Below are 19708 nucleotides of genomic sequence, written 5' to 3'. Positions count from 1 at the left end.
CATGATTACAGTATTTGTCATTTTTCAATGATTATCCAGATTAAATAAAAAAATTCTTCTTTAAATTCACGAGAATCATTGAAACACCCAACCCCCAAACAAAAATTACAGCAATATGCAGTACAGTGCAGTACAGTACAATTTGTGTCACCTTTTATAAAAAATTAGTGTTTCAAAAACATAAGTATAACATTTCACATAATGGTTAGTTAAAATCAGTCAGTCCTTCAAGAAGACTACAAGAATTGTCATGAATGGCTCAGGAGGGGTGGGGGGGGGGGGTTCCCCCCTATTGCAGACTTGAAATTCACACTGAATGTGTGTGGGGGTAAAGATTAGTTCCTCAGTAAGGGCTTATCACACGTCCACATGCGCATGCGTTTGCGAGGCCCGTCTGAAGCTGACTACAGTACTTAACAGTTCCACTTAAGTCTACAAGAATGTTCCTGAATGGCTCGGGGCGGGGTGGGGGGTTGGTGGGGGACAGGTGAGGACGGCGCAGAGTGGAGTTACCGGAGGGAGGGGGGTTGGTGGGGGACAGGTGAGGACGTCGCAGAGTGGAGTGACCGGAGGGAGGGGGGTTGGTGGGGGAGAGGTGAGGACGGCGTCGAGTGGAGTGACCGGAGGGAGGGGGGTTGGTGGGGGAGAGGTGAGGACGGCACCGAGTGGAGTGACCGGAGGGAGGGGGGTTGGTGGGGGAGAGGTGAGGACGGCGCCGAGAGGAGTGACCGGAGGGAGGGGGGTTGGTGGGGGAGAGGTGAGGACGGCGTCGAGTGGTAGCAGCGTGACCGGAGGGAGGGAGGTTGGTGGGGGAGAGGTGAGGATGGCGCCGAGGAGCGGCGGGTGGGAGTGGAGTGACCAGAGGGTGGGGGGTTGGTGGTGGGGGAGAGGTGAGGCCTGCGCCGAGGAGCGTCGGAGGTGTGTGGGGGGTGGAGTGTGGGTTTGCCAAGTTGTTCTCCTTAGGTTTCAACTGCAAGTGAGATGTTCCTTGCAATGTGAGGGGTGGGGGTGGGGGGGTGGGGGGTGTGCCCTGGCCAATGACACAGGGGGAACACAGGGCCAATCACACAGGGGGAAGACATACACACACAAACATTATTTGAGACTTATAGATATAGATTAGTGTTTCAAAAACATAAGTATAACATTTCACATAATGGTTAGTTAAAATCAGTCAGTCCTTCAAGAAGGCTACAAGAATTGTCATGAATGGCTCTGGGGGGGGGGGGGGGGTTCCCCCCTATTGCAGACTTGAAATTCACACTGAATGTGTGTGGGGGGAAAGATTCGTTCCTCAGTAAGGGCTTATCACACATCCACATGCGCATGCGTTTGCGAGGCCCGTCTGAAGCTGACTACAGTACTTAACAGTTCTACTTAAGTCTACAAGAATGTTCATGAATGGCTCGGGGGGGGGGATGTGGGGTGTTTATAAGCGGTTGCATTACTGTTGTCTTGTTAGTAAAACGTTGGTGTGTGAGGTGGGTGGGGAACTGCTAGAAGTGTGTGCAGGATTATTAGTTCAGCGAAAGCTTTTGAACAGTTCATCAAAATGTTGTGAACCCCCCATATAAACCCACCCCTCTTAGGGTTCCCTGCTTCAGATTTCCTTTGGACGCTTCACATCCAGCTCCGGAACTGCAACTCCCAGCAGGTGCACGGGCGCTTCTGCGCATGCACAAAATTTGACCGAAAATGTAAATTACAGTCTACAAATGTAAAAACAGAGCACAAATATATACTTTAAAGTTTCGTTTTAATATACAAAAGTAGTAGTGCTTAGTTTACAGAAAAAGATCATTGCATGAACATACAACACATACAAAACAATAAAGGCAGACAGGTTTATAAAAAAAAAAAGAATCAAACAGAATTTCTATACGTTACCAAACGTATAAGCTTTCTCCTCACAAGGGTACGGAGTTGAGAATATGAGATTTCACGTGTCTGGTTGGCATAAAACACTCTTGGATAAAATCTAATTCATACACCCAGATGCTTGTAAAACCTCTTTCTTTGAAACACACCGAAACCCCAATTTTGGGCCTGTCCTTACCCAGAACTTTCATCAATCTCTCAATAACATTTTTACGATTACATTTTTTTTGTAACCCCAAACTTGCTTGAATATATAAAACGTCCCATATCTTTATTTCTATAATAATTTGAATAATGCGATTCATAGTAATATGTTCAGATGAGTTTGCCGAATGTAACAAGACTATTTGTGACCGGCTTGCTCCTAAGCGAGCGACAAACGCATATCTGTCCCTTGCAACCTCATAATCATGAAGTCATAATCATATGATTCAGGTAATCAAAACCTTTACAAAGATTCATCTGTCATTCTTGTGAACAGGTGTCAGCCCCGTGACACTGTGTCTCTCTGATGTTTAGATACTGTATAACTCGTTTAATACTGCTTAATTGCTGTGGGAACCCCGTTCTTGAGTACTGATCGATAGCTTCCTCTCCTTGTGCAGGGCGCATTGCCGTGGGAACTTTGCAATGTACCTTTCTGCTATTTATGCTGTTACTATTTCCTATGACATAATGCACAGGGCTACATTTAAGTACAGTGACGCGTTACTGCACATTATGCATGTGATAGACATTGTGTGCTGATGTCCTGGCACAGCTTGTGTTTCACTAAAGTGTTGGGATTGCCCACATGTATACTAGCCCTGTTGCCTAGTCCCTTGGCCCTGTTGCCCAGTCCCTTGGCCCTGTTGCCTAGTCCCCTGGTGTCTAGTCCACAAGCCCTGTTGCCTAGTCCCCTGGCCCTTTTTCCCAGTCCCTAGCCCTGTTGCCCAGTCCCTAGCCCAGTTCCTGCTGCCTAGTCCACTAGCCCTGTTGCCTAGTCCCTAACCCAGTTCCTGTTGCCTAGTCCCTGTGCTGCCTGCTATGTTTTTAACGTCTTTCCACTCACGTGACTTCTGTCTCATATCTTAAGTGATCTCTTTACTCTGTCAATTTTCCTCACTCATTTTAAGCATACAGTAGAGGCAACTCTTATTCGAACAAAAACCAGTGGCAATTCCCCAAAATACCCAGGAAACACCCAGGTACATGCTGGGTACATGCCTTAAACTTTCCTTAAACTAGCCCCAGCATTTCTGCATTGATTAATGGCCTATCAGATTAACAGCAGGGGGTCCCTGGCAGTCCCATTCAAACTGAATTGGACTGCCAGGGATCCCTGCTGTGTTAATCCTATGGGTCGTTAGTCAATGCAGAAATGCCTTAAACGTGCCTCAAACTAGCCCAGAACATACCCAGCACATACCCAGAATGTAACCCGGCTAGTTTACGGCAAATGTTCGAATAAACGTTGCCTCTACTGTAATATTGACTGACATACGCTAAAAAAAACACCCTTGGATCTCTTTGTTAGTGGACCTCAACGCTCAGATACATGTCCCTTACACCTCTCCATATACGCTCTCACTGGGCGACCTCATTAACTCCTTTGGATTACACCTGCAGTCCAGTCAGAAATCTGGGTGCCCATTCTCTGCCTGTCGAGCTTAATATGGTCAAGGCTGAGCTACTGTACTCATCTCCAAAAAATGAATAGTAGGTTAATTATTGAATCCTCAAATTCCTCTTTACATTTAGCAGTGATAGTAAAGGGGCATGATCTATTAATTAATATTGCCCCTCCTCTGCGTTTTCAATTGCAGCTGAAGAAATACACATTTGATATCACCTTAGCTAATAGCTTTATATGTTCAGCATGTAAATTGTGGTTCTTGTAGTAGTGCAATGTCGGGATGTTGACTTGTAAGCGCCATCAATGCTCTTCTCCTCTTTATGGGAAAATTCAAACCTCTTACATTAAATGAAGTGATTCTCAACATGCCTTTATGGTTTGGGAATGTGATCCCTGATTACACGTAATCGAGTTGATGAAACTCTGAAACCATGGAAGGAGCACCCCCCGCACAGTGCATCACTGCAAGTCCTCCGGCCCAATCCTATGCAGGGCCTCTAACATACACACACTTCCTTTATTCTCCAACACTCGGCAATAACAGGGCAAACAACGTAAACACAATATCCAGTAGAATCAAAAAATTTTAAACATATAGGTCGGCAGGGAGAGGTCATGATGTTGTTCCATACCTGCCAGGTATATGTATGGAAAGATACCTCCAGTACACCTATGAAAAACACTCTTAACTTACACTATGAGAATTGTTAACATTAGGGGGAGGAGTAATAAGGTGATAGGCTGATTCAGTTGCATTACGAATAGTAAAGAGTCACTACCCCATTCATACTTTTATAATTTAGCAATGGATGATAATTATTACATACTACATTTTGCAAAACTTTGAATTCCTTTTAAAAAAGTTGGAAAGAAAGTCTTTATGTATGAAAAAGCTGGTTCTTATTTAGACTTTCAACAGACCCTTAATTAGGATAGTTCATCTTTGATATTCGGATTGATCTGGTGGAAGGTCCTGCAACTAATTCTTTACATTCAGGGAATGATTTGGCCTCCACCACAAAGAGTTCCTGATTTCCATAACCATCTTATGGTTTGACTCCCACTTAACATTCAGGATGCACATTGATACCCCGACAACCAAGACCTATGCCAAACTAGGGGTACTTTACAGGAACAAATCCTCCCTAAGTCTCCTGGTCAGAAAGCGTATCGCATAGCAGATGCAAATGGCAATTATTGACTATGGAGACATAATATATGGCTCGGCACCTCAAACCCACCTTAGCAAACTTGACACCCTTTACAATTCAATTTGTCGTTTTGTTCTCCAATGCAACTACAACACACATCACTGCGATATGCTCAAAGAACTAGATTGGTCATCACTAGAGTCTAGGCGCAAAGTTCACCTTTCCTGTCTTGCCTTTAAATTCTTCATGGGCAAGCTACCCAGCTATCTGAACAAGCTCCTCACCCCTACCACTTGCAGCACCTATCACCTGAGATCAGACTCCAAAAGACTGTTCATGGTCCCAAGGCTCAACAAAGTATCCGGACGTTCCTCCGTCTCCTACCGTGCACCCCAAAACTGGAACAACCTACCAGAGACTCTCACATCCACCACCAGTTTAAGTTCTTTCAAAACTAAGGCTGTCTCACACTTTAATCTGGTCTGTAACTGTTTCATACGCTCATAATATATATTTTCTTTAACTGTGCACGCAATGTCTTGTATATAATGTATACCTTGTTCATTTATGTAACTGTACTTGTAACCATGTATTATTTGTTTTACTCTGTGCCCAGGAGATACTTGAAAACGAGAGGTAACTCTCAATGTATAACATTTTAACAAGGTACCATATGAAGAATTTCAAACCTATTTTCTGAATATCATGTCTCCATTTCACGACTTTGCATCTGTTTCTCATTTTCCCTGTGCTGTTGTATTTGAATAATCTTATTTGTGCGGGTTATGTAGAGGTTTGCCTTTCTTGCTGACTGCATTATAAGTTCCACATATTTGTATAATCAGGAATTGTATTAGCATATGCTTTGGTCTCTCTTTCCTGACTTTAATTTAGGACCCCGAGTGCTGTGCATTATTTCCAACTCCCTCTTTGGATTTAGTCATAGAGGAAAGGAAGGGGTTGAGAGGCATGTGGGAGGGGAGAAAGGGGTGATGTTACAAACAGGAGGATTCCTTGAAGCTGCAGCATGTGATAGTCATGGAGCTTCCAGAACCGCTTCCCTCCTCTTTCTGAAAGACCCACCCGAATCTTCTCTATGTAAGACCTGGCCCCTCCTCACTCTCTGCCAGGCCCACCCCCATTCCTCTCTTTCAGACCCGCTCCCCACGCAGCTCTCTGCAGCAAGGAGATTAGAATATTATGTTAAAAAATAATGGTAAGTATTAGGTTACTGGCCATTTTTATTACCATGGTATTGCTATTGGTATATTACTCAACCCTACTCTGAACAAGCAAACTATTTCTCACCTGTATGAATCCTGTGGTGTCTGAGAAGGCTGCACTTCTGAGAAAACCTTTTCCCACACTCTGTACATGTGAAAGGTTTCTCCCCTGTATGAATCCTCTTGTGTAGTCGCAGTGAGGTCTCATAACTGAATTGTTTCCCACACTCTGTACATTTGAAAACTTTCTCCCCTGTGTGAATTATCTGGTGTCTCACGAGACTGCACTTGAGTGAAAATCTTTTCCCACACTCTGTACATGTGAAAACTTTCTCCCCTGTATGAATCCTCTTGTGTTTGCGCAGGGAGTTCTCATTCCTGAATTGTTTCCCACAATCTGTACATGTGAAAGGTTTCTCCCCTGTGTGAATCCTGCTGTGCTCGAGAAGCTGGCCCTGAATACAGAATTGTTTCCCACACTCTGTACATGTGAAAGGTCCCTCCCCTGTATGAATCCTCTTGTGTTTGCGCAGGGAGCTCTCACTCATGAATGGTTTCCCACACTCTGTACAAGTGAAAGGTCTCTCCCCTGTGTGAATCCTCTCATGGTTGCGGAGGCAGCTCCTCCGAGAAAACCTATTCCCACACTCTGTACATTTGAAAGGTTTCTCCCCTGTGTGAATCCTCTCATGTAGGAGGAGGCTGTTTTTCTGTGAAAAGCTTTTCCCACACTCTTTACATGTGAAAGGTTTCTCCCCTGTGTGAATCCTCTCATGTATGAGGAGGCGGCATTTGTTTGAAACATTTTTCCCACACACTGTACATGTGAAAGGTTTCTCCATTGTGTGAATCCTTTTGTGTTGGCTGAGATAGGTCTGACCTCTGAATTGTTTCCCACAATCTGTACATGTGAAAGGTTTCTCCCCTGTGTGAATCCTGCTGTGCTCGAGAAGCTGGCCCTGAATACAGAATTGTTTCCCACACTCTGTACATGTGAAAGGTCCCTCACCTGTATGAATCCTCTTGTGTTTACGCAGGGAGCTCTCACTCATGAATGGTTTCCCACACACTGTACATGTGAAAGGTCTCTCCCCTGTGTGAATCCTCTCATGGTTGCGGAGGCTGCTCCTCCGAGAAAACCTATTCCCACACTCTGTACATGTGAAAGGTTTCTCCCCTGTATGAATTATATGGTGGTCGAGGAGCTTTTGCTTATGCAAAAAGCTTTTCCCACACTCTGTACATGTGAAAGGTTTCTCCCCTGTGTGAATCCTGCTGTGCTGGCGAAGATTTTCCTGAATACTGAATTGTTTCCCACATTCTGTACATGTGAAATCTTTCTCCCCTGTATGAATCCTGTGGTGTTTGAGGAGCTTACTCTTCTGTGAAAAGCTTTTATCACACTCTGTACATGTGAAAGGTTTCTCCCCTGTATGAATCATCTTGTGTAGGCGCAGGGAGCTCTCACTCCTGAATGGTTTCCCACACTCTGTACATGTGAAAGGTTTCTCCCCTGTGTGAATCCGCTCATGGATTTGGAAGCTGCTCTTCTGAAAAAATATTTTCCCACAATCTGTACATGTGAAACATTTTTCCCCTGTATGAAGTCTCTCGTGTGTGACGAGGCTATTCTTCCAAGAAAACCTTTTCCCACACTCGGAACATGGGAAAGCTTTCTCCCCTGTATGAATCCTCGCATGTTCGTTGAGGGTGCTCTTCCGAGAAAACCTTTTGCCACACTCTGTACATGTGAAAGGTTTCTCCCCTGTGTGAATCCTCTCATGGATTTGGAAGCTGCTTTTCTGAGAAAATCTTTTCCCACAATCTGTACATGTGAAACATTTTTCTCCTGTATGAAGTCTCTCGTGTTTGACGAGCCTATTCTTCGCAGAAAACCTTTTCCCACACTCGGAACATGGGAAAGCTTTCTCCCCTGTATGAATCCTCGCATGTTCGTGGAGGGTGCTCTTCCGAGAAAACCTTTTGCCACACTCTGTACATGTGAAAGGTTTCTTCCCTGTGTGAATCCTAGTGTGTTGGCGGAGGTGGCTGACATCACGGAATTGTTTTCCACACTTTGTACATGTGAAAGGTTTCTCCCCTGTAGGAATAATCTGATGCTTGAGGAGGTTGTTCTTAGTACTAAACTGTTTCCCACTCCAGTTCTGCTCATCATTCTGGCAGTTTTCTAAGATAAGTAAACAAAAAAGAGAAAATTCAAATGTTTTGCAACCTGTAATCAAATTACTGAAAGCAAATGACTAATAAAGGACAATGTGCTTTGAAGAATTTCATTTATCACTACTTAACAAAACGGTCTCTTTACTCTATTCCCGTGGCTTTAACATAGTGGCCCCATGATATCTAGAGGACCCGATTCACTTTCGTGGTGGTTCCCAAAGACCTAACATTTTTTTCTAACAGCTCATACAGTGCATTAATATTGATACATGTATAATCTGTATGTATTACTGTATTGATTATCTAAGTGTACATGTACTGTACATCCTCCAAATCATTGACAATGGCCATGAGAAGTAAAGTTAAGGAACGCCTGGTCTATCATACTAGTGAGTTAATTATATCAACTTTGAGACATTTTTATTACCACGATATTGCTATTGATATATTGCTCAACCCTACTCTGAACAAGCAAATTATTTCTCACCTGTATGCATCCTGTGGTGTCTGAGAAGGCTGCTCTTCCGAGAAAATCTTTTCCCACACTCTGTACATGTGAAAGGTTTCTCCCCTGTGTGAATCATATCATGGTCATGGAGGTTGCTCTTCCGAGAAAAACTTTTCCCACACTCTGTACATGTGAAAGGTTTCTCCCCTGTATGAATAATCTGATGTTTGAGGAGGTTGTTCTTAGTACTTAACCGTTTCCCACTCCAGTTCTGCTCATCATTCTGGCAGTTTTCTAAGAGAAACAAAAAAGAAAAAAAACAAATGTTTTTCGACCTGTAAATCAAATGACTGAAAGCAAATTACTAATAAGACACTGCACTTTGAAAAATTTACTTTACCACTACTTAACAAAATGGCCTCTTTACTCTATTCCCATGTCTTTAACATTGTGGCCCCATGATATCTAGAGGACCCCATTCACTTTTGTGGTGGTTCCCAAAGACCTAAAATTCGATTCTAGCAGCTCATACAGTGAATTTATATTTATACAAATATAATTTGTATTTATTACTGTATTGATTATCTAAGTGTACATGTACTGTATATCCTCCAAATAATTATTATATCATTATTAACATTGACATTGTGCATGAGAAGTAAAGGTAAGGAACGCCTGGTCTATCATACTAGTGAGTTAATTATATCAACTTTGAGACACCATTGGATAATGTTTCACTGGGATTTTTTGTTTGCCTTCCTCTAGATCAAAATTCTGTAAATACAAATATAGGAGAAGTATCTGTAACTTTAGTATTGGTGGAACTTGGACATATAGTGTGATTTATGTTCAACAGCCACGCTGAAGTGCGGTGTAAGCACTTTGTGGTATGGCCGAGCTGAGCCGCACGGACTTCGTTTGTGGTCAGACGGATTATTTGTGTTGTTGCAATTAAGTGCATGGCCGGCAGGTGGAGCACCGAAACTCTTCTCCTATGATACTGTGAATGCTACAGTTTAGTAATAACCTAACAGGAGTCCGAAGAGCAGATAAAAGGTACACCTCACTTTGTCTAATAACCTTGTACATCTGTACTGTAGCAGTTTCACACTATTAAAAACCCCTATGCATTAACCTAATCTGTCTCATTATGTTTGTGTCGTACTGTACATGGCATGGAACATGGCACTTTCCTTATACAATATAATACCGGCTTGCAGTTATACCTATAGGATATATAGTGAGTATATACAGGCATACCCCGGTTTAAGGACACTCACTTTAAGTACACTCACGAGTAAGGACATATCGCCCAATAGGCAAACAGCAGCTCACGCATGCGCCTGTCAGCACATCCTTAACAGCAATATCGTCTCTCTACCTGTACTGAAGCTGTGCGCAAGCGGGGAGACTATAGAGCCTGTTACAAATGCGTTATTTACATCAGTTATGCACGTATATGACGATTGCAGTACAGTACATGCATCGATAAGTGGAAAAAAGGCAATGCTTCACTTTAAGTACATTTTCGCATTACATACACGCTCCAGTCCCATTGGGTACATTAATGCGAGGTATGCCTGTAGTTGAGAAGTACCCATACTACGAAAAAACGCCAAACCAAAAAGGTGGGAGGAATTCTATTGGACACAACTTAATCATTAATGATTGCTTTATTAGAACTCCACGTCCTGGCAAAAGGGATGGTTGCTGTGCACTTCACGCATCATAGATGGGTATGTTGATAATCTTTCTCCTTTTGAAAGTTGCCATTAAGTAATAGACCTTCCTGAACCGATCCCTTGAGTATTTGCTCCAACACAAGTACCTGCCTTCACCTGAGTACCTGCCCCAACCATAATCAAGGTAAATATAAGTTTAAACAAGTTACATACAGTACTGTTCAGTAGAACGGTCATTTCCCAAATGACCCGCTTATGCGTTACATAAACCACGCATGTGCCAACATTCAAAGACCCCCGTATACGTTCCATAGTGAGGAGAAGGAGGCGAAGCGGTAAAAAATCCAAAACGCAATCAATAAAAAGCGGTTATTTTAATGAAAAAAGGACACATACATGTCAATAGCGCACTCTGACGTGTTTCATACCCAGATGGGTACTTTGTCAAAGAGTAATCAGATACTCCTGATAATTCTTAAATACCCTTGTAAGAGATGTGTGCAGAGGTATGCAATGGAGACCGTTTTTAAGGTGAAATTAATATAAGTTTTTATTGCCTGTTCCTTTAAACAATACCCCAAACAAAAATATACATAAAACAAAAACCTATCCCTGTGTAAGAGCTAACTTACTTCCCCAGTCCCTCTCTGCAAGGCTGGGGGAAGAGCCCCTTACCCACTTTCCACCCCAATGTCTCAGCGGTAGCTTAACGCAGGTGGCCCTTCAGGTCAGTGGTGTCCGGGTAGTTGCCTGCTTGAGGGTCCAGGCATAGAGGTCTGGTCCCCTTGTGTCTTGCTCTCAGAACACAGCCCTCCTTTTCGTTATGTCAGCTTCATTGTGAGCTAAGGAAATCTCTCTCCTGTTTTCAACAGGAGGCTTCTCTAAGAGCTCTAATGTGGCCAGGTGGAGTCTAATGACTTGCCTGTCTGCAATTAACCAGTTCCCTGCTGGATTTAAAGGCCGTTTATCTCAAACAGTGATAAAACCCTGTTACAACCCTCCTCTGTTCTCTAATAGGATAGTCTGGCAGCTAGTAGGTTGCTCAAAACACACCTGAACAATTCTACATATAAACCATGGAGCAGGATATGTAAGGATCTAAGGAGAAAGAAACAACATAGATACTTTGTGAAAAATTAACAAAATTGAAAGAAAAGCAAAATACAATAATGTGACCACTAATCTAGAAATAACACAAAGTAATTAAAAGATAAACTTGACAAGATATAACAAGCAAAAACAACTGTAACCAAATAACTCAAAAAGATGTATGAATGTGTGAATGATCATGAACAATAATATAATAATCTAAATATATATTTAAAAAAAAAAAACTAATAGAAGATCCCGTTCTGTGGCTAACGAAATGCTTTTATTTGTGCGAGCTTTTGAGATACACTGATCGCTTCTTCTGGCGATGTTACAATGGATAAAGCAAGAAAGGTTTCAACTTAAAAACAGTGCATCCTGGAATGTTATCTGTGACTGAAACCTATCCCTCCCTGTTGCAGGGTACATGCAACCACACGTGAGGTTTGAAAAAGGAATATTTATTAAGCCTCAGAACATGGCACACAAAAAATAAAACAGCTTCTCCTCAGCATATGAAACAAACAGAAAACAAGTCCTGAGCAAGGCTTTTCCATTTTTCCAACAAGGGCTGTTCAGAGTCCAGAATAATAGTATATCAAAACAGCATAGTGAAGACAGACCTTATAGCAGTAGTTCTCCCTCAGCCTGTCAGCATCTCACTGAGTCAGACAGGCTGCATGTGTGTGCATGTGCGCAGCCTGTGGTTTTAAAGCTCCTTGTAGAGGCAGCTGGGATCAGACTAATTAATAAGACCTTCAAACTAAATGTTATCCCTGTCACTGCTGCACTGCAGACCTAAACATAGGTCTGCCAGGCATAGGGCTGGTGACGTTTACTCACTCTGTTACATTCCTCTGATCCATGTATTGGGGTTCAGGAGTGTCAGATTGTGAGCCCAGTGATTGTACATGCATTCTGTAAAAATGTGCGACAATAAAGAATTTTTGTGTTTTTACCTTTCCAGGAGTGGCAGCAAGCAGCGATTGCTGGGCTATGAGTTTCAAGGGGGGGGGAGGGGGTTTATGGAGAAAGTCTTGTCAGAATGTGCCTAGCTAGTCGGGTTCCAGAGTTGCTGGATACCCCTAAGATGTACTTCCTTTTACATATGCTGAGTCCAATTAAGATCCTTTCAAGCAGCAATGGACTAAGTTGGATAGTCATTTAAACAACACTGTTAACAGTGGTATTTTGCTTGGTATTGTTTAGGTAGAATACGTGTATTATTCACTTTGTTTAGTAATTGCTTTACTAGTATTATTTTCATTAGGCACCATTTAGTACTGTTTTTTCACGTTATCTTAATTTTGACCAGGGTGCTCAAATCACTGGTAATGCAGCCACACGAGAAACACTATAGTGTTTAGTTTAAGTGTTTAGAGATCACATATAAGTCACATATTTTGGTAATAGAACAGCGCAGCACACGTCTTTTTTTGTTTCTTGGGAATGGGAATAGCATTTAGGGACTGGTTAAAGAATGTTGGAAATGAGGAAAATATCCTGCAGGAATTACAATACCAAGGTGACAAGACACCCATAGTTATTAATCAATTGAAGGAGTATGCACAAGTATCTTAGTGGAAAGCAATTGTCAGATATAACCTAACAATGAACCATGTAATGAGTGTCAGGTTTCACCCTGTTATGTTACCTTGAGAAAGCGCTCTGTGAAGCGTGAAACGTTGGTAGGGCTCTCCATTGCCCTGTTTTTCCATGACCAATAAATAATCTTTTTATGGGATACGCACCCTCCTTTCTACTTTTTTGATACCTACAGTAGTGCTCTTCCAGTTTTTCTCCTTCTCTACTAGCCTACCCCTTGGACAGAAGCACACCTGGGGACCCCTCACCCTTGGACGGAAGCACACCTGGGGACCCCTCACTTTTGGACGGAAGCACACCTGGGGACCCCTCACCTTTGGACGGAAGCACACCTGGGGACCCCTCACCTTTGGACGGAAGCACACCTGGAGACCCCTCACCTTTGGACGGAAGCACACCTGGGGACCCCTCACCTTTGGACGGAAGCACACCTGGGGACCCCTCACCTTTGGACGGAAGCACACCTGGGGACCCCTCACCTTTGGACGGAAGCACACCTGGGGACCCCTCACCTTTGGACGGAAGCACACCTGGGGACCCCACACCTTTGGATCGCATGGACTGTGCAGCACTCAGAGTGAGTCAATCGCTTGCTACATGTTTTCCTGTTCAGGACTTTATTTAGACAATTGGTACGTTATAGGGTGTTATTATGCTCAATCTTCCTGGTGTTATTGTTAACAACAGTGTCACTTATTGATATAAGTATGTTCCTGATGTTGAAACACTGTGTAAAAGACTGAATCTGGCCTTGTAGAATTGATATAAGTATGTTCCTGATGTTGAAACCCTGTGTATAAGACTGAATCTGGCCTTGTAGAATTGATATAAGTATGTTCCTGATGTTGAAACCCTGTGTAAAAGACTGAATCTGGCCTTGTAGAATTGATATAAGTTAGTATGTTTGAATTTAAAAAGTTTTTTTTTTTTTTCCTCTTAACTCTGTGCTGTTAATTGACCAAATGGAACAAGCTGACTGATTGGGGAGGGGGAGGGTCATGTGACTGTTTTAGCTGTATATAACAAACACCTCTCCTGCAATCTGCAGGAACTGCAATTGGCATTAGATAGTGAGGCATTTAAAGTGAGGTTTTTAAGTGATAAATACAGTTAGACTACAGTGTGACTAGAGGTGACTGGGGACTGGATCTACTGCACACTCTTTTACTCAAGACAACAAACGGTAAGCTATTCAGTTCACACTATGATCCCATGCTTGCTAACCTGCATATTTCAACCCCCCACCCCTTTACAACTTATTCACTGCAGTCTCCCCCAAAACTGACTGCACAATACACTGAAACCCTGAACTGACTCTAGCATTGCAATACAGCTAAACATTTGACAAGGAATAGGCACACACCTGCTGTTAGTCTGCTCACACTCACTCTGCTCACAACAGCTCCTTGCAGCACTGCCTACCTCTGGCATCATGAACCTGCTATGTATTTTAACTTTTTTCTTTCTCCTGGCCTCATGGAGATGTTACTCCCTCTATCCACTACAAACTCCTCCATCCTGGCCTACACCCAACATCACCATACACCCTGGACTACTCAAAAGCCTTGCACTATCTACTGAATGTTGGTGGAGAACTCTAAAAACCAGCACACCAACCACTGCTCACTCTAATGGAAAACACCACAAATTTACAACTTGCAAACAACTACCCAAATTTCTACTCATACTATTACTCTCTTTAGCAGGTGATATTGAACCTAACCCAGGTCCTCCCATTTCAGCTCTGTCCCATGCCCCTGAGAATTCCACCTTTAAATTCCAAAAAGGGCTATCTGTCGCCCACATAAATATCCGGAGCCTGCTGCCCAAACTGGATGAACTAAGGGCATGGTGCCTTATGCATAAACCCAAAGCCATCGTTCTTACAGAAACATGGCTATCCCCTAAAACCCCTGATGCAAATATTGCCATTCAGGGATACTCCATTTTTAGGAGAGATAGGTCAAAGAGAGGAGGAGGGGTGTTATTTTATATTGCAGACACCTTACAATTTACACTGTTAAATTGCCCACCAAGTCCACCCTCTTTTGAAACTCTAGTTGGCAAAATCTGCCTCCCCTTTTCTAAGCCCATCTTGCTTGCTGGCATCTACCGCCCCCATAAAGCCCCTCTACAATCCCTGACTTATATCACCCAATTTCTTGGCTCCATTTCCTCTCTGAATGAGAAGAGTGAGCTGCTAGTTCTAGGGGATTTCAACTTCAATTGGCTTGACCCTAAAAACCACAAAATCCAGATACAACTCAAGTCACTTAACCTATCACAACTCATTTCCCAACCCACACGGAAAAACCTGAAATCGCATAACCATTCCTTGCTAGACTGGATTCTCTCCTCAAACCCCAGCAGAATCCAATCCTCTGGCATCCTTCCTGATATTTTCAGTGACCATGCAATAGTGTACTGTGTAAGGAAAATTAAACCGCCCCATTGAAGCCCTAAAGTTCTCCTCACTAGAACATTTCAAAACTTTAACCCACAACAGTTTCTGGATGACCTTACCAACTGCCCATGGCACAGAATCGATTTAATTCCCGACCCCGATTCTGCGCTCGACTATTTCCAATCCGAGTTCTTAAAACTCTGCGATACCCATGCTCCACTACGCAAAATAAGGGTACGGGGGGCCCACCTTCCATGGGTTACACCTGAACTTATAGCACTCTACCAGTTCAGGGATGCCTTGTGGAACAGCTACAAGGTAACTGACACTACCAAGGATCTCAATCACTACAGATGCATGCGGAACATGTGCACAAGGCAAACAAGGCATGCAAAAGCACAATATTACTCTGACAATCTCCACCATAATACATCAAACCCAGCTAACTTCTGGAAGGTTATCAACAATATATTCCAGCCTCCTAACCATCAACAACCAAGTAATATCACTAAGGGGGATATTACTCTGACAAACCCCACTGACATTGCAAATGCATTCAATGATTACTTTGTGGGGTGTGCCACTAACTTATTAGCGAAACGCAGCACAAACCCCAAACATGAATCTCATCCTGGGAGTATCCCTACAGTCCCACCCCTCCCAACACTGCCCACAATTTTCAATTAAGCCCAGTATCTGAAGAGGAGATTACACAAGCGCTCCTCAAACTAAAACTAAGCAGCCAATGTGGACCCGACTTACTACAATCTAGGTTCCTACGACTTGGTGCCCCAGCCATTGCCAAACCAATTGCTTCCATAGTCAACTCTATCCTGTCTGCAGGCCATATCCCTAAGACCTGGAAAACTGCCAGAGTTATCCCAATCTTCAAAAGTGGGGACAAAAACACTGTCTCAAACTACAGGCCAATCTCACTTCTCCCAATTCTATCCAAAGTTATGGAAAAATGTGTCCACTCCCAATTAAGCGATTTCTACACCAAGACAAATTTCCCTAGCCAATTCCAGTCTGGGTTTCGTCCCAAACACTCCACCGTAACTACCCTGCTAAAAATTTGCAATGAAATCCAGTGTGGAATGGAACGGGGACAACTCACTGGTGCAGTATTCCTAGATTTTGCAAAGGCTTTTGACACAGTTGATCATGTTATCCTGCTTAACAAACTCCAGAGCTCTGGAATAGGGAAACATGCTTTAAACTGGTTTCAGTCCTACATATCAGGAAGATCCCAACATGTGTCCATCTCAGGCTCTAACTCCAACCCTCTGGATATCACCTGTTGTGTCCCGCAAGGCTCTGTTCTGGGGCCCCTACTCTTCTCTGTGTTCATTAATGATCTTCCCACAGCTTGTAAGGAAGCCTCAATACACATGTATGCAGATGACACAATCCTATATGCACACAGCCATAGCCTCTCTGACCTTCAACACATACTTCAGTCTGACTTTTTGAGACTCGAAAACTGGATTTCCCAAAACAAACTGTTTTTAAACACTGACAAGACTGTAACAATGGTATTTGGGACCAAGACTAAATTTGTAAAGCTTCCAGTGACTGAGCTCCTGATTAGAACAAACGCTAACACCACCCTAACACCTGTCACTAGTTTTAAATACCTGGGCTTATGGTTTGACTCCCACTTAACATTCGGGATGCACATTGATACCCTGACAACCAGACCTATGCCAAACTAGGGGTACTTTACAGGAACAAATCCTCCCTAAGTCTCCTGGTCAGAAAGCGTATTGCACAGCAGATGCTAATGCCAATTATTGACTATGGAGACATAGTATATGGCTCGGCTCCTCAAACCCACCTTAGCAAACTTGACACCCTCTACAATTCAATTTGTCGTTTTGTTCTCCAATGCAACTACAACACACATCACTGCGAAATGCTCAAAGAACTAGATTGGTCATCACTAGAGTCTAGGCGCAAAGTTCACCTTTCCTGTCTCACCCTCAAATACTTTCTGGGCAAGCTACCCAGCTACCTGAACAAGCTCCTCACCCCTACCACATGCAGCACCTATCACCTGAGATCAGACTCCAAAAGACTATTCATGGTCCCAACGCTCAACAAAGTATCCGGACGTTCCTCCTTCTCCTTCCGTGCACCCCAAAACTGGAACAACCTACCAGAGACTCTCACATCCACCACCAGTTTAAGTTCTTTCAAAACTAAGGCTGTCTCACACTTTAATCTGGTCTGTAACTGTTTCATACGCTCATAATATATATTTTCTTTAACTGTGCACGCAATGTCTTGTATATAATGTATACCTTGTTCATTTATGTAACTGTACTTGTAACCATGTATTATTTGTTTTACTCTGTGCCCAGGACATACTTGAAAACGAGAGGTAACTCTCAATGTATTACTTCCTGGTAAAATATTTTATAAATAAATAAATTATTAGTGAGCTTACCATCCGGGACTGCAACCCAGTACCTGTCTTCTATCAAGTTTATGTTTAGGGGCCCCCCCTACAAGTATCTGGTTATTCAATTAACCTACTGTTGGGGTCTTTAGCATTTCGCAGTCATATGGTCTTCACCCCGTTATGGTTTTGATCATTGTTATATTTTTCTTTCTTGCTCAATTCTTGATGTGCTTTTTTATTAGAAATATATATTGCAAGCTTCGCAGAGCGTAGTATCAAACACAAACACAACGTAGCATACTATATAAGCCACTTATTAACTAATCATATTCAGTATACTTAGGCGTGTGAATGTTGTGCTCGTTTCACATGCTTCCCGAGAAGAGTCCAGAAGAAGGTATGGCCTTATTTGGATTTGGGCCAAAAGGGGGGAGATATGTTTGACCTGAAACACCCCTGCACGTTACCATTATATATTCTGGGTAACAGGAGAGACTGTTTAAAACTTGGCCAGTGGGATCCAGCAAGTAATGGTTTAATGTCTCTGTAACAGGGGACTTATCCCTGTTCAGTAATGTGCCTTTAATCTAGCAGTGTGGTGGTTAACTTCTGGTAGTTAATTACTAAACACCACCTGCCTGATTGAGATGGCTTACAAAAGCCTGTCTGTTCAAACAGTAAGTGAGAACTCTTTAGCTGACACCTAAGCTGAACTTGGAGACACACTTGTTTTGAGCTCTGCCAAAAGTTAGCAGAGCTGCTTTCAAGACACAAGGCCCAAATAAGACTTCTAAACCTGGATGCTGATTTTCTGTGCACGCTCCGTGCGGTTCCAGGAGAGCAGAGAAGCTTACTCTACAGCTGATAAACAGATAAGACTTTCATTATTAAGAGACTGCTTATATCTGCTTATTTTCATGCTATGTTTGGGGCTGGGGAGAAATGCTTGACTAGGGAGATGTGAATTGGTTGCATAGTGTTTTCACTAGAATTACTCCCAAGTGAATGGAAGCTTTGTTCCTCCCCTCCTTGTTTGGATAATTTTCCTGATGAAAAGGAACAGGCACAATAAAGCCTATTATAATTTCACATTATAAAGCCTCCTAATTGTGTACCTCTGTGAACGTCCGTCCACAGTCTCAAAGAGACAAGGCAACATGAAAAAGCCAACCTAGGAATTCCTGACAGGACAGCCAGACTTACACCGCGTATCCCACACAGCTAGGCCCAGCAACAGATAACACTATACAAAGAGATACAGTTATGAAAGGAGGGAGGTATTTGGAGTATGCTCAGAGAAAATGCTGTAGTAAGAATGATTACTGTGACAGCTTTTCTAAGATATAATTATAAGCCCTGAATAAGATTTGTTTTGATCAGAGAAGAGTACCCTTGATTGCTTTCTCCTGGACTCAAAGGACAGAGCGGGCTATATTACTGGTATTGATGCTGTGCTCATAATAAACCATTTATACCCTTTGAACACACCTCCGTGTCAGCCTCACCTTTATACAGAAACTTCCGCATTATCTTCACATTTAGGGTCTAAGAGCACAGGCAGAATACACTGGCCAAACAGTGGAAGGTGCCCTTGAAAAATCGTATTGTTTTTTCCATATGCGATCCAGCCCAACCATTGATGTCAGAGACCCATAACTCCGCATTACCAATCTTTATAGTCGTTAGAGAGACATATTGCTCCTCTAATTCTGCTGTATGTGGCATGTTCCAGAATACTCAGCAGGCGTAGGGACTTCCTATGAGAGGCAACTAACCCTGAATATTCCCTAAATGAGACCATACTACTTGTAACTAGATAACCTTGGTCTGCACAAAAGGATATTATGGTACTCACCCTCAACAGCAAATGCATCTATTTCTCTCTTTATTGGGGTCAGATGATCCTCAGTGTTCGGTTTTTCTTTCACTGCCTTAATCTCTAACCTCTCCGGTACAACCACTGGAAAACCTGCCAACGAGAAAAGGAAGTCAATCATGTAAAGCTGGGAGTGGGGGCTCTTCTTGTGA

General features: G+C 42.9%; 1 protein-coding gene across 1 annotated transcript in view; it reads right to left on the bottom strand.

Annotated features, from left to right (window-relative positions):
* Positions 1–1739: 1739 nt before the first annotated feature.
* LOC142467840 (uncharacterized) overlaps positions 1740–19708 on the bottom strand; it is a 49377-nt gene continuing 31408 nt past the window's right edge. Inside the window, exons 3-5 of the mRNA XM_075573782.1 lie at positions 19536–19649; positions 8536–8790; positions 1740–8055 (exon numbers count right to left, since the gene is read on the bottom strand). Coding sequence (XP_075429897.1) covers positions 5942–8055; positions 8536–8790; positions 19536–19649 — 2483 coding nt within the window. The 3' untranslated portion in view covers positions 1740–5941. The remainder of the gene's footprint in view (positions 8056–8535; positions 8791–19535; positions 19650–19708) is intronic.

This window comes from Ascaphus truei, chromosome 1 (genome assembly GCF_040206685.1).
Source record: "Ascaphus truei isolate aAscTru1 chromosome 1, aAscTru1.hap1, whole genome shotgun sequence".
NCBI lineage: Eukaryota > Metazoa > Chordata > Amphibia > Anura > Ascaphidae > Ascaphus > Ascaphus truei.
Note: the sequence above shows the minus strand (reverse complement) of the source record. Positions and strands in the feature narration are given on the sequence as shown.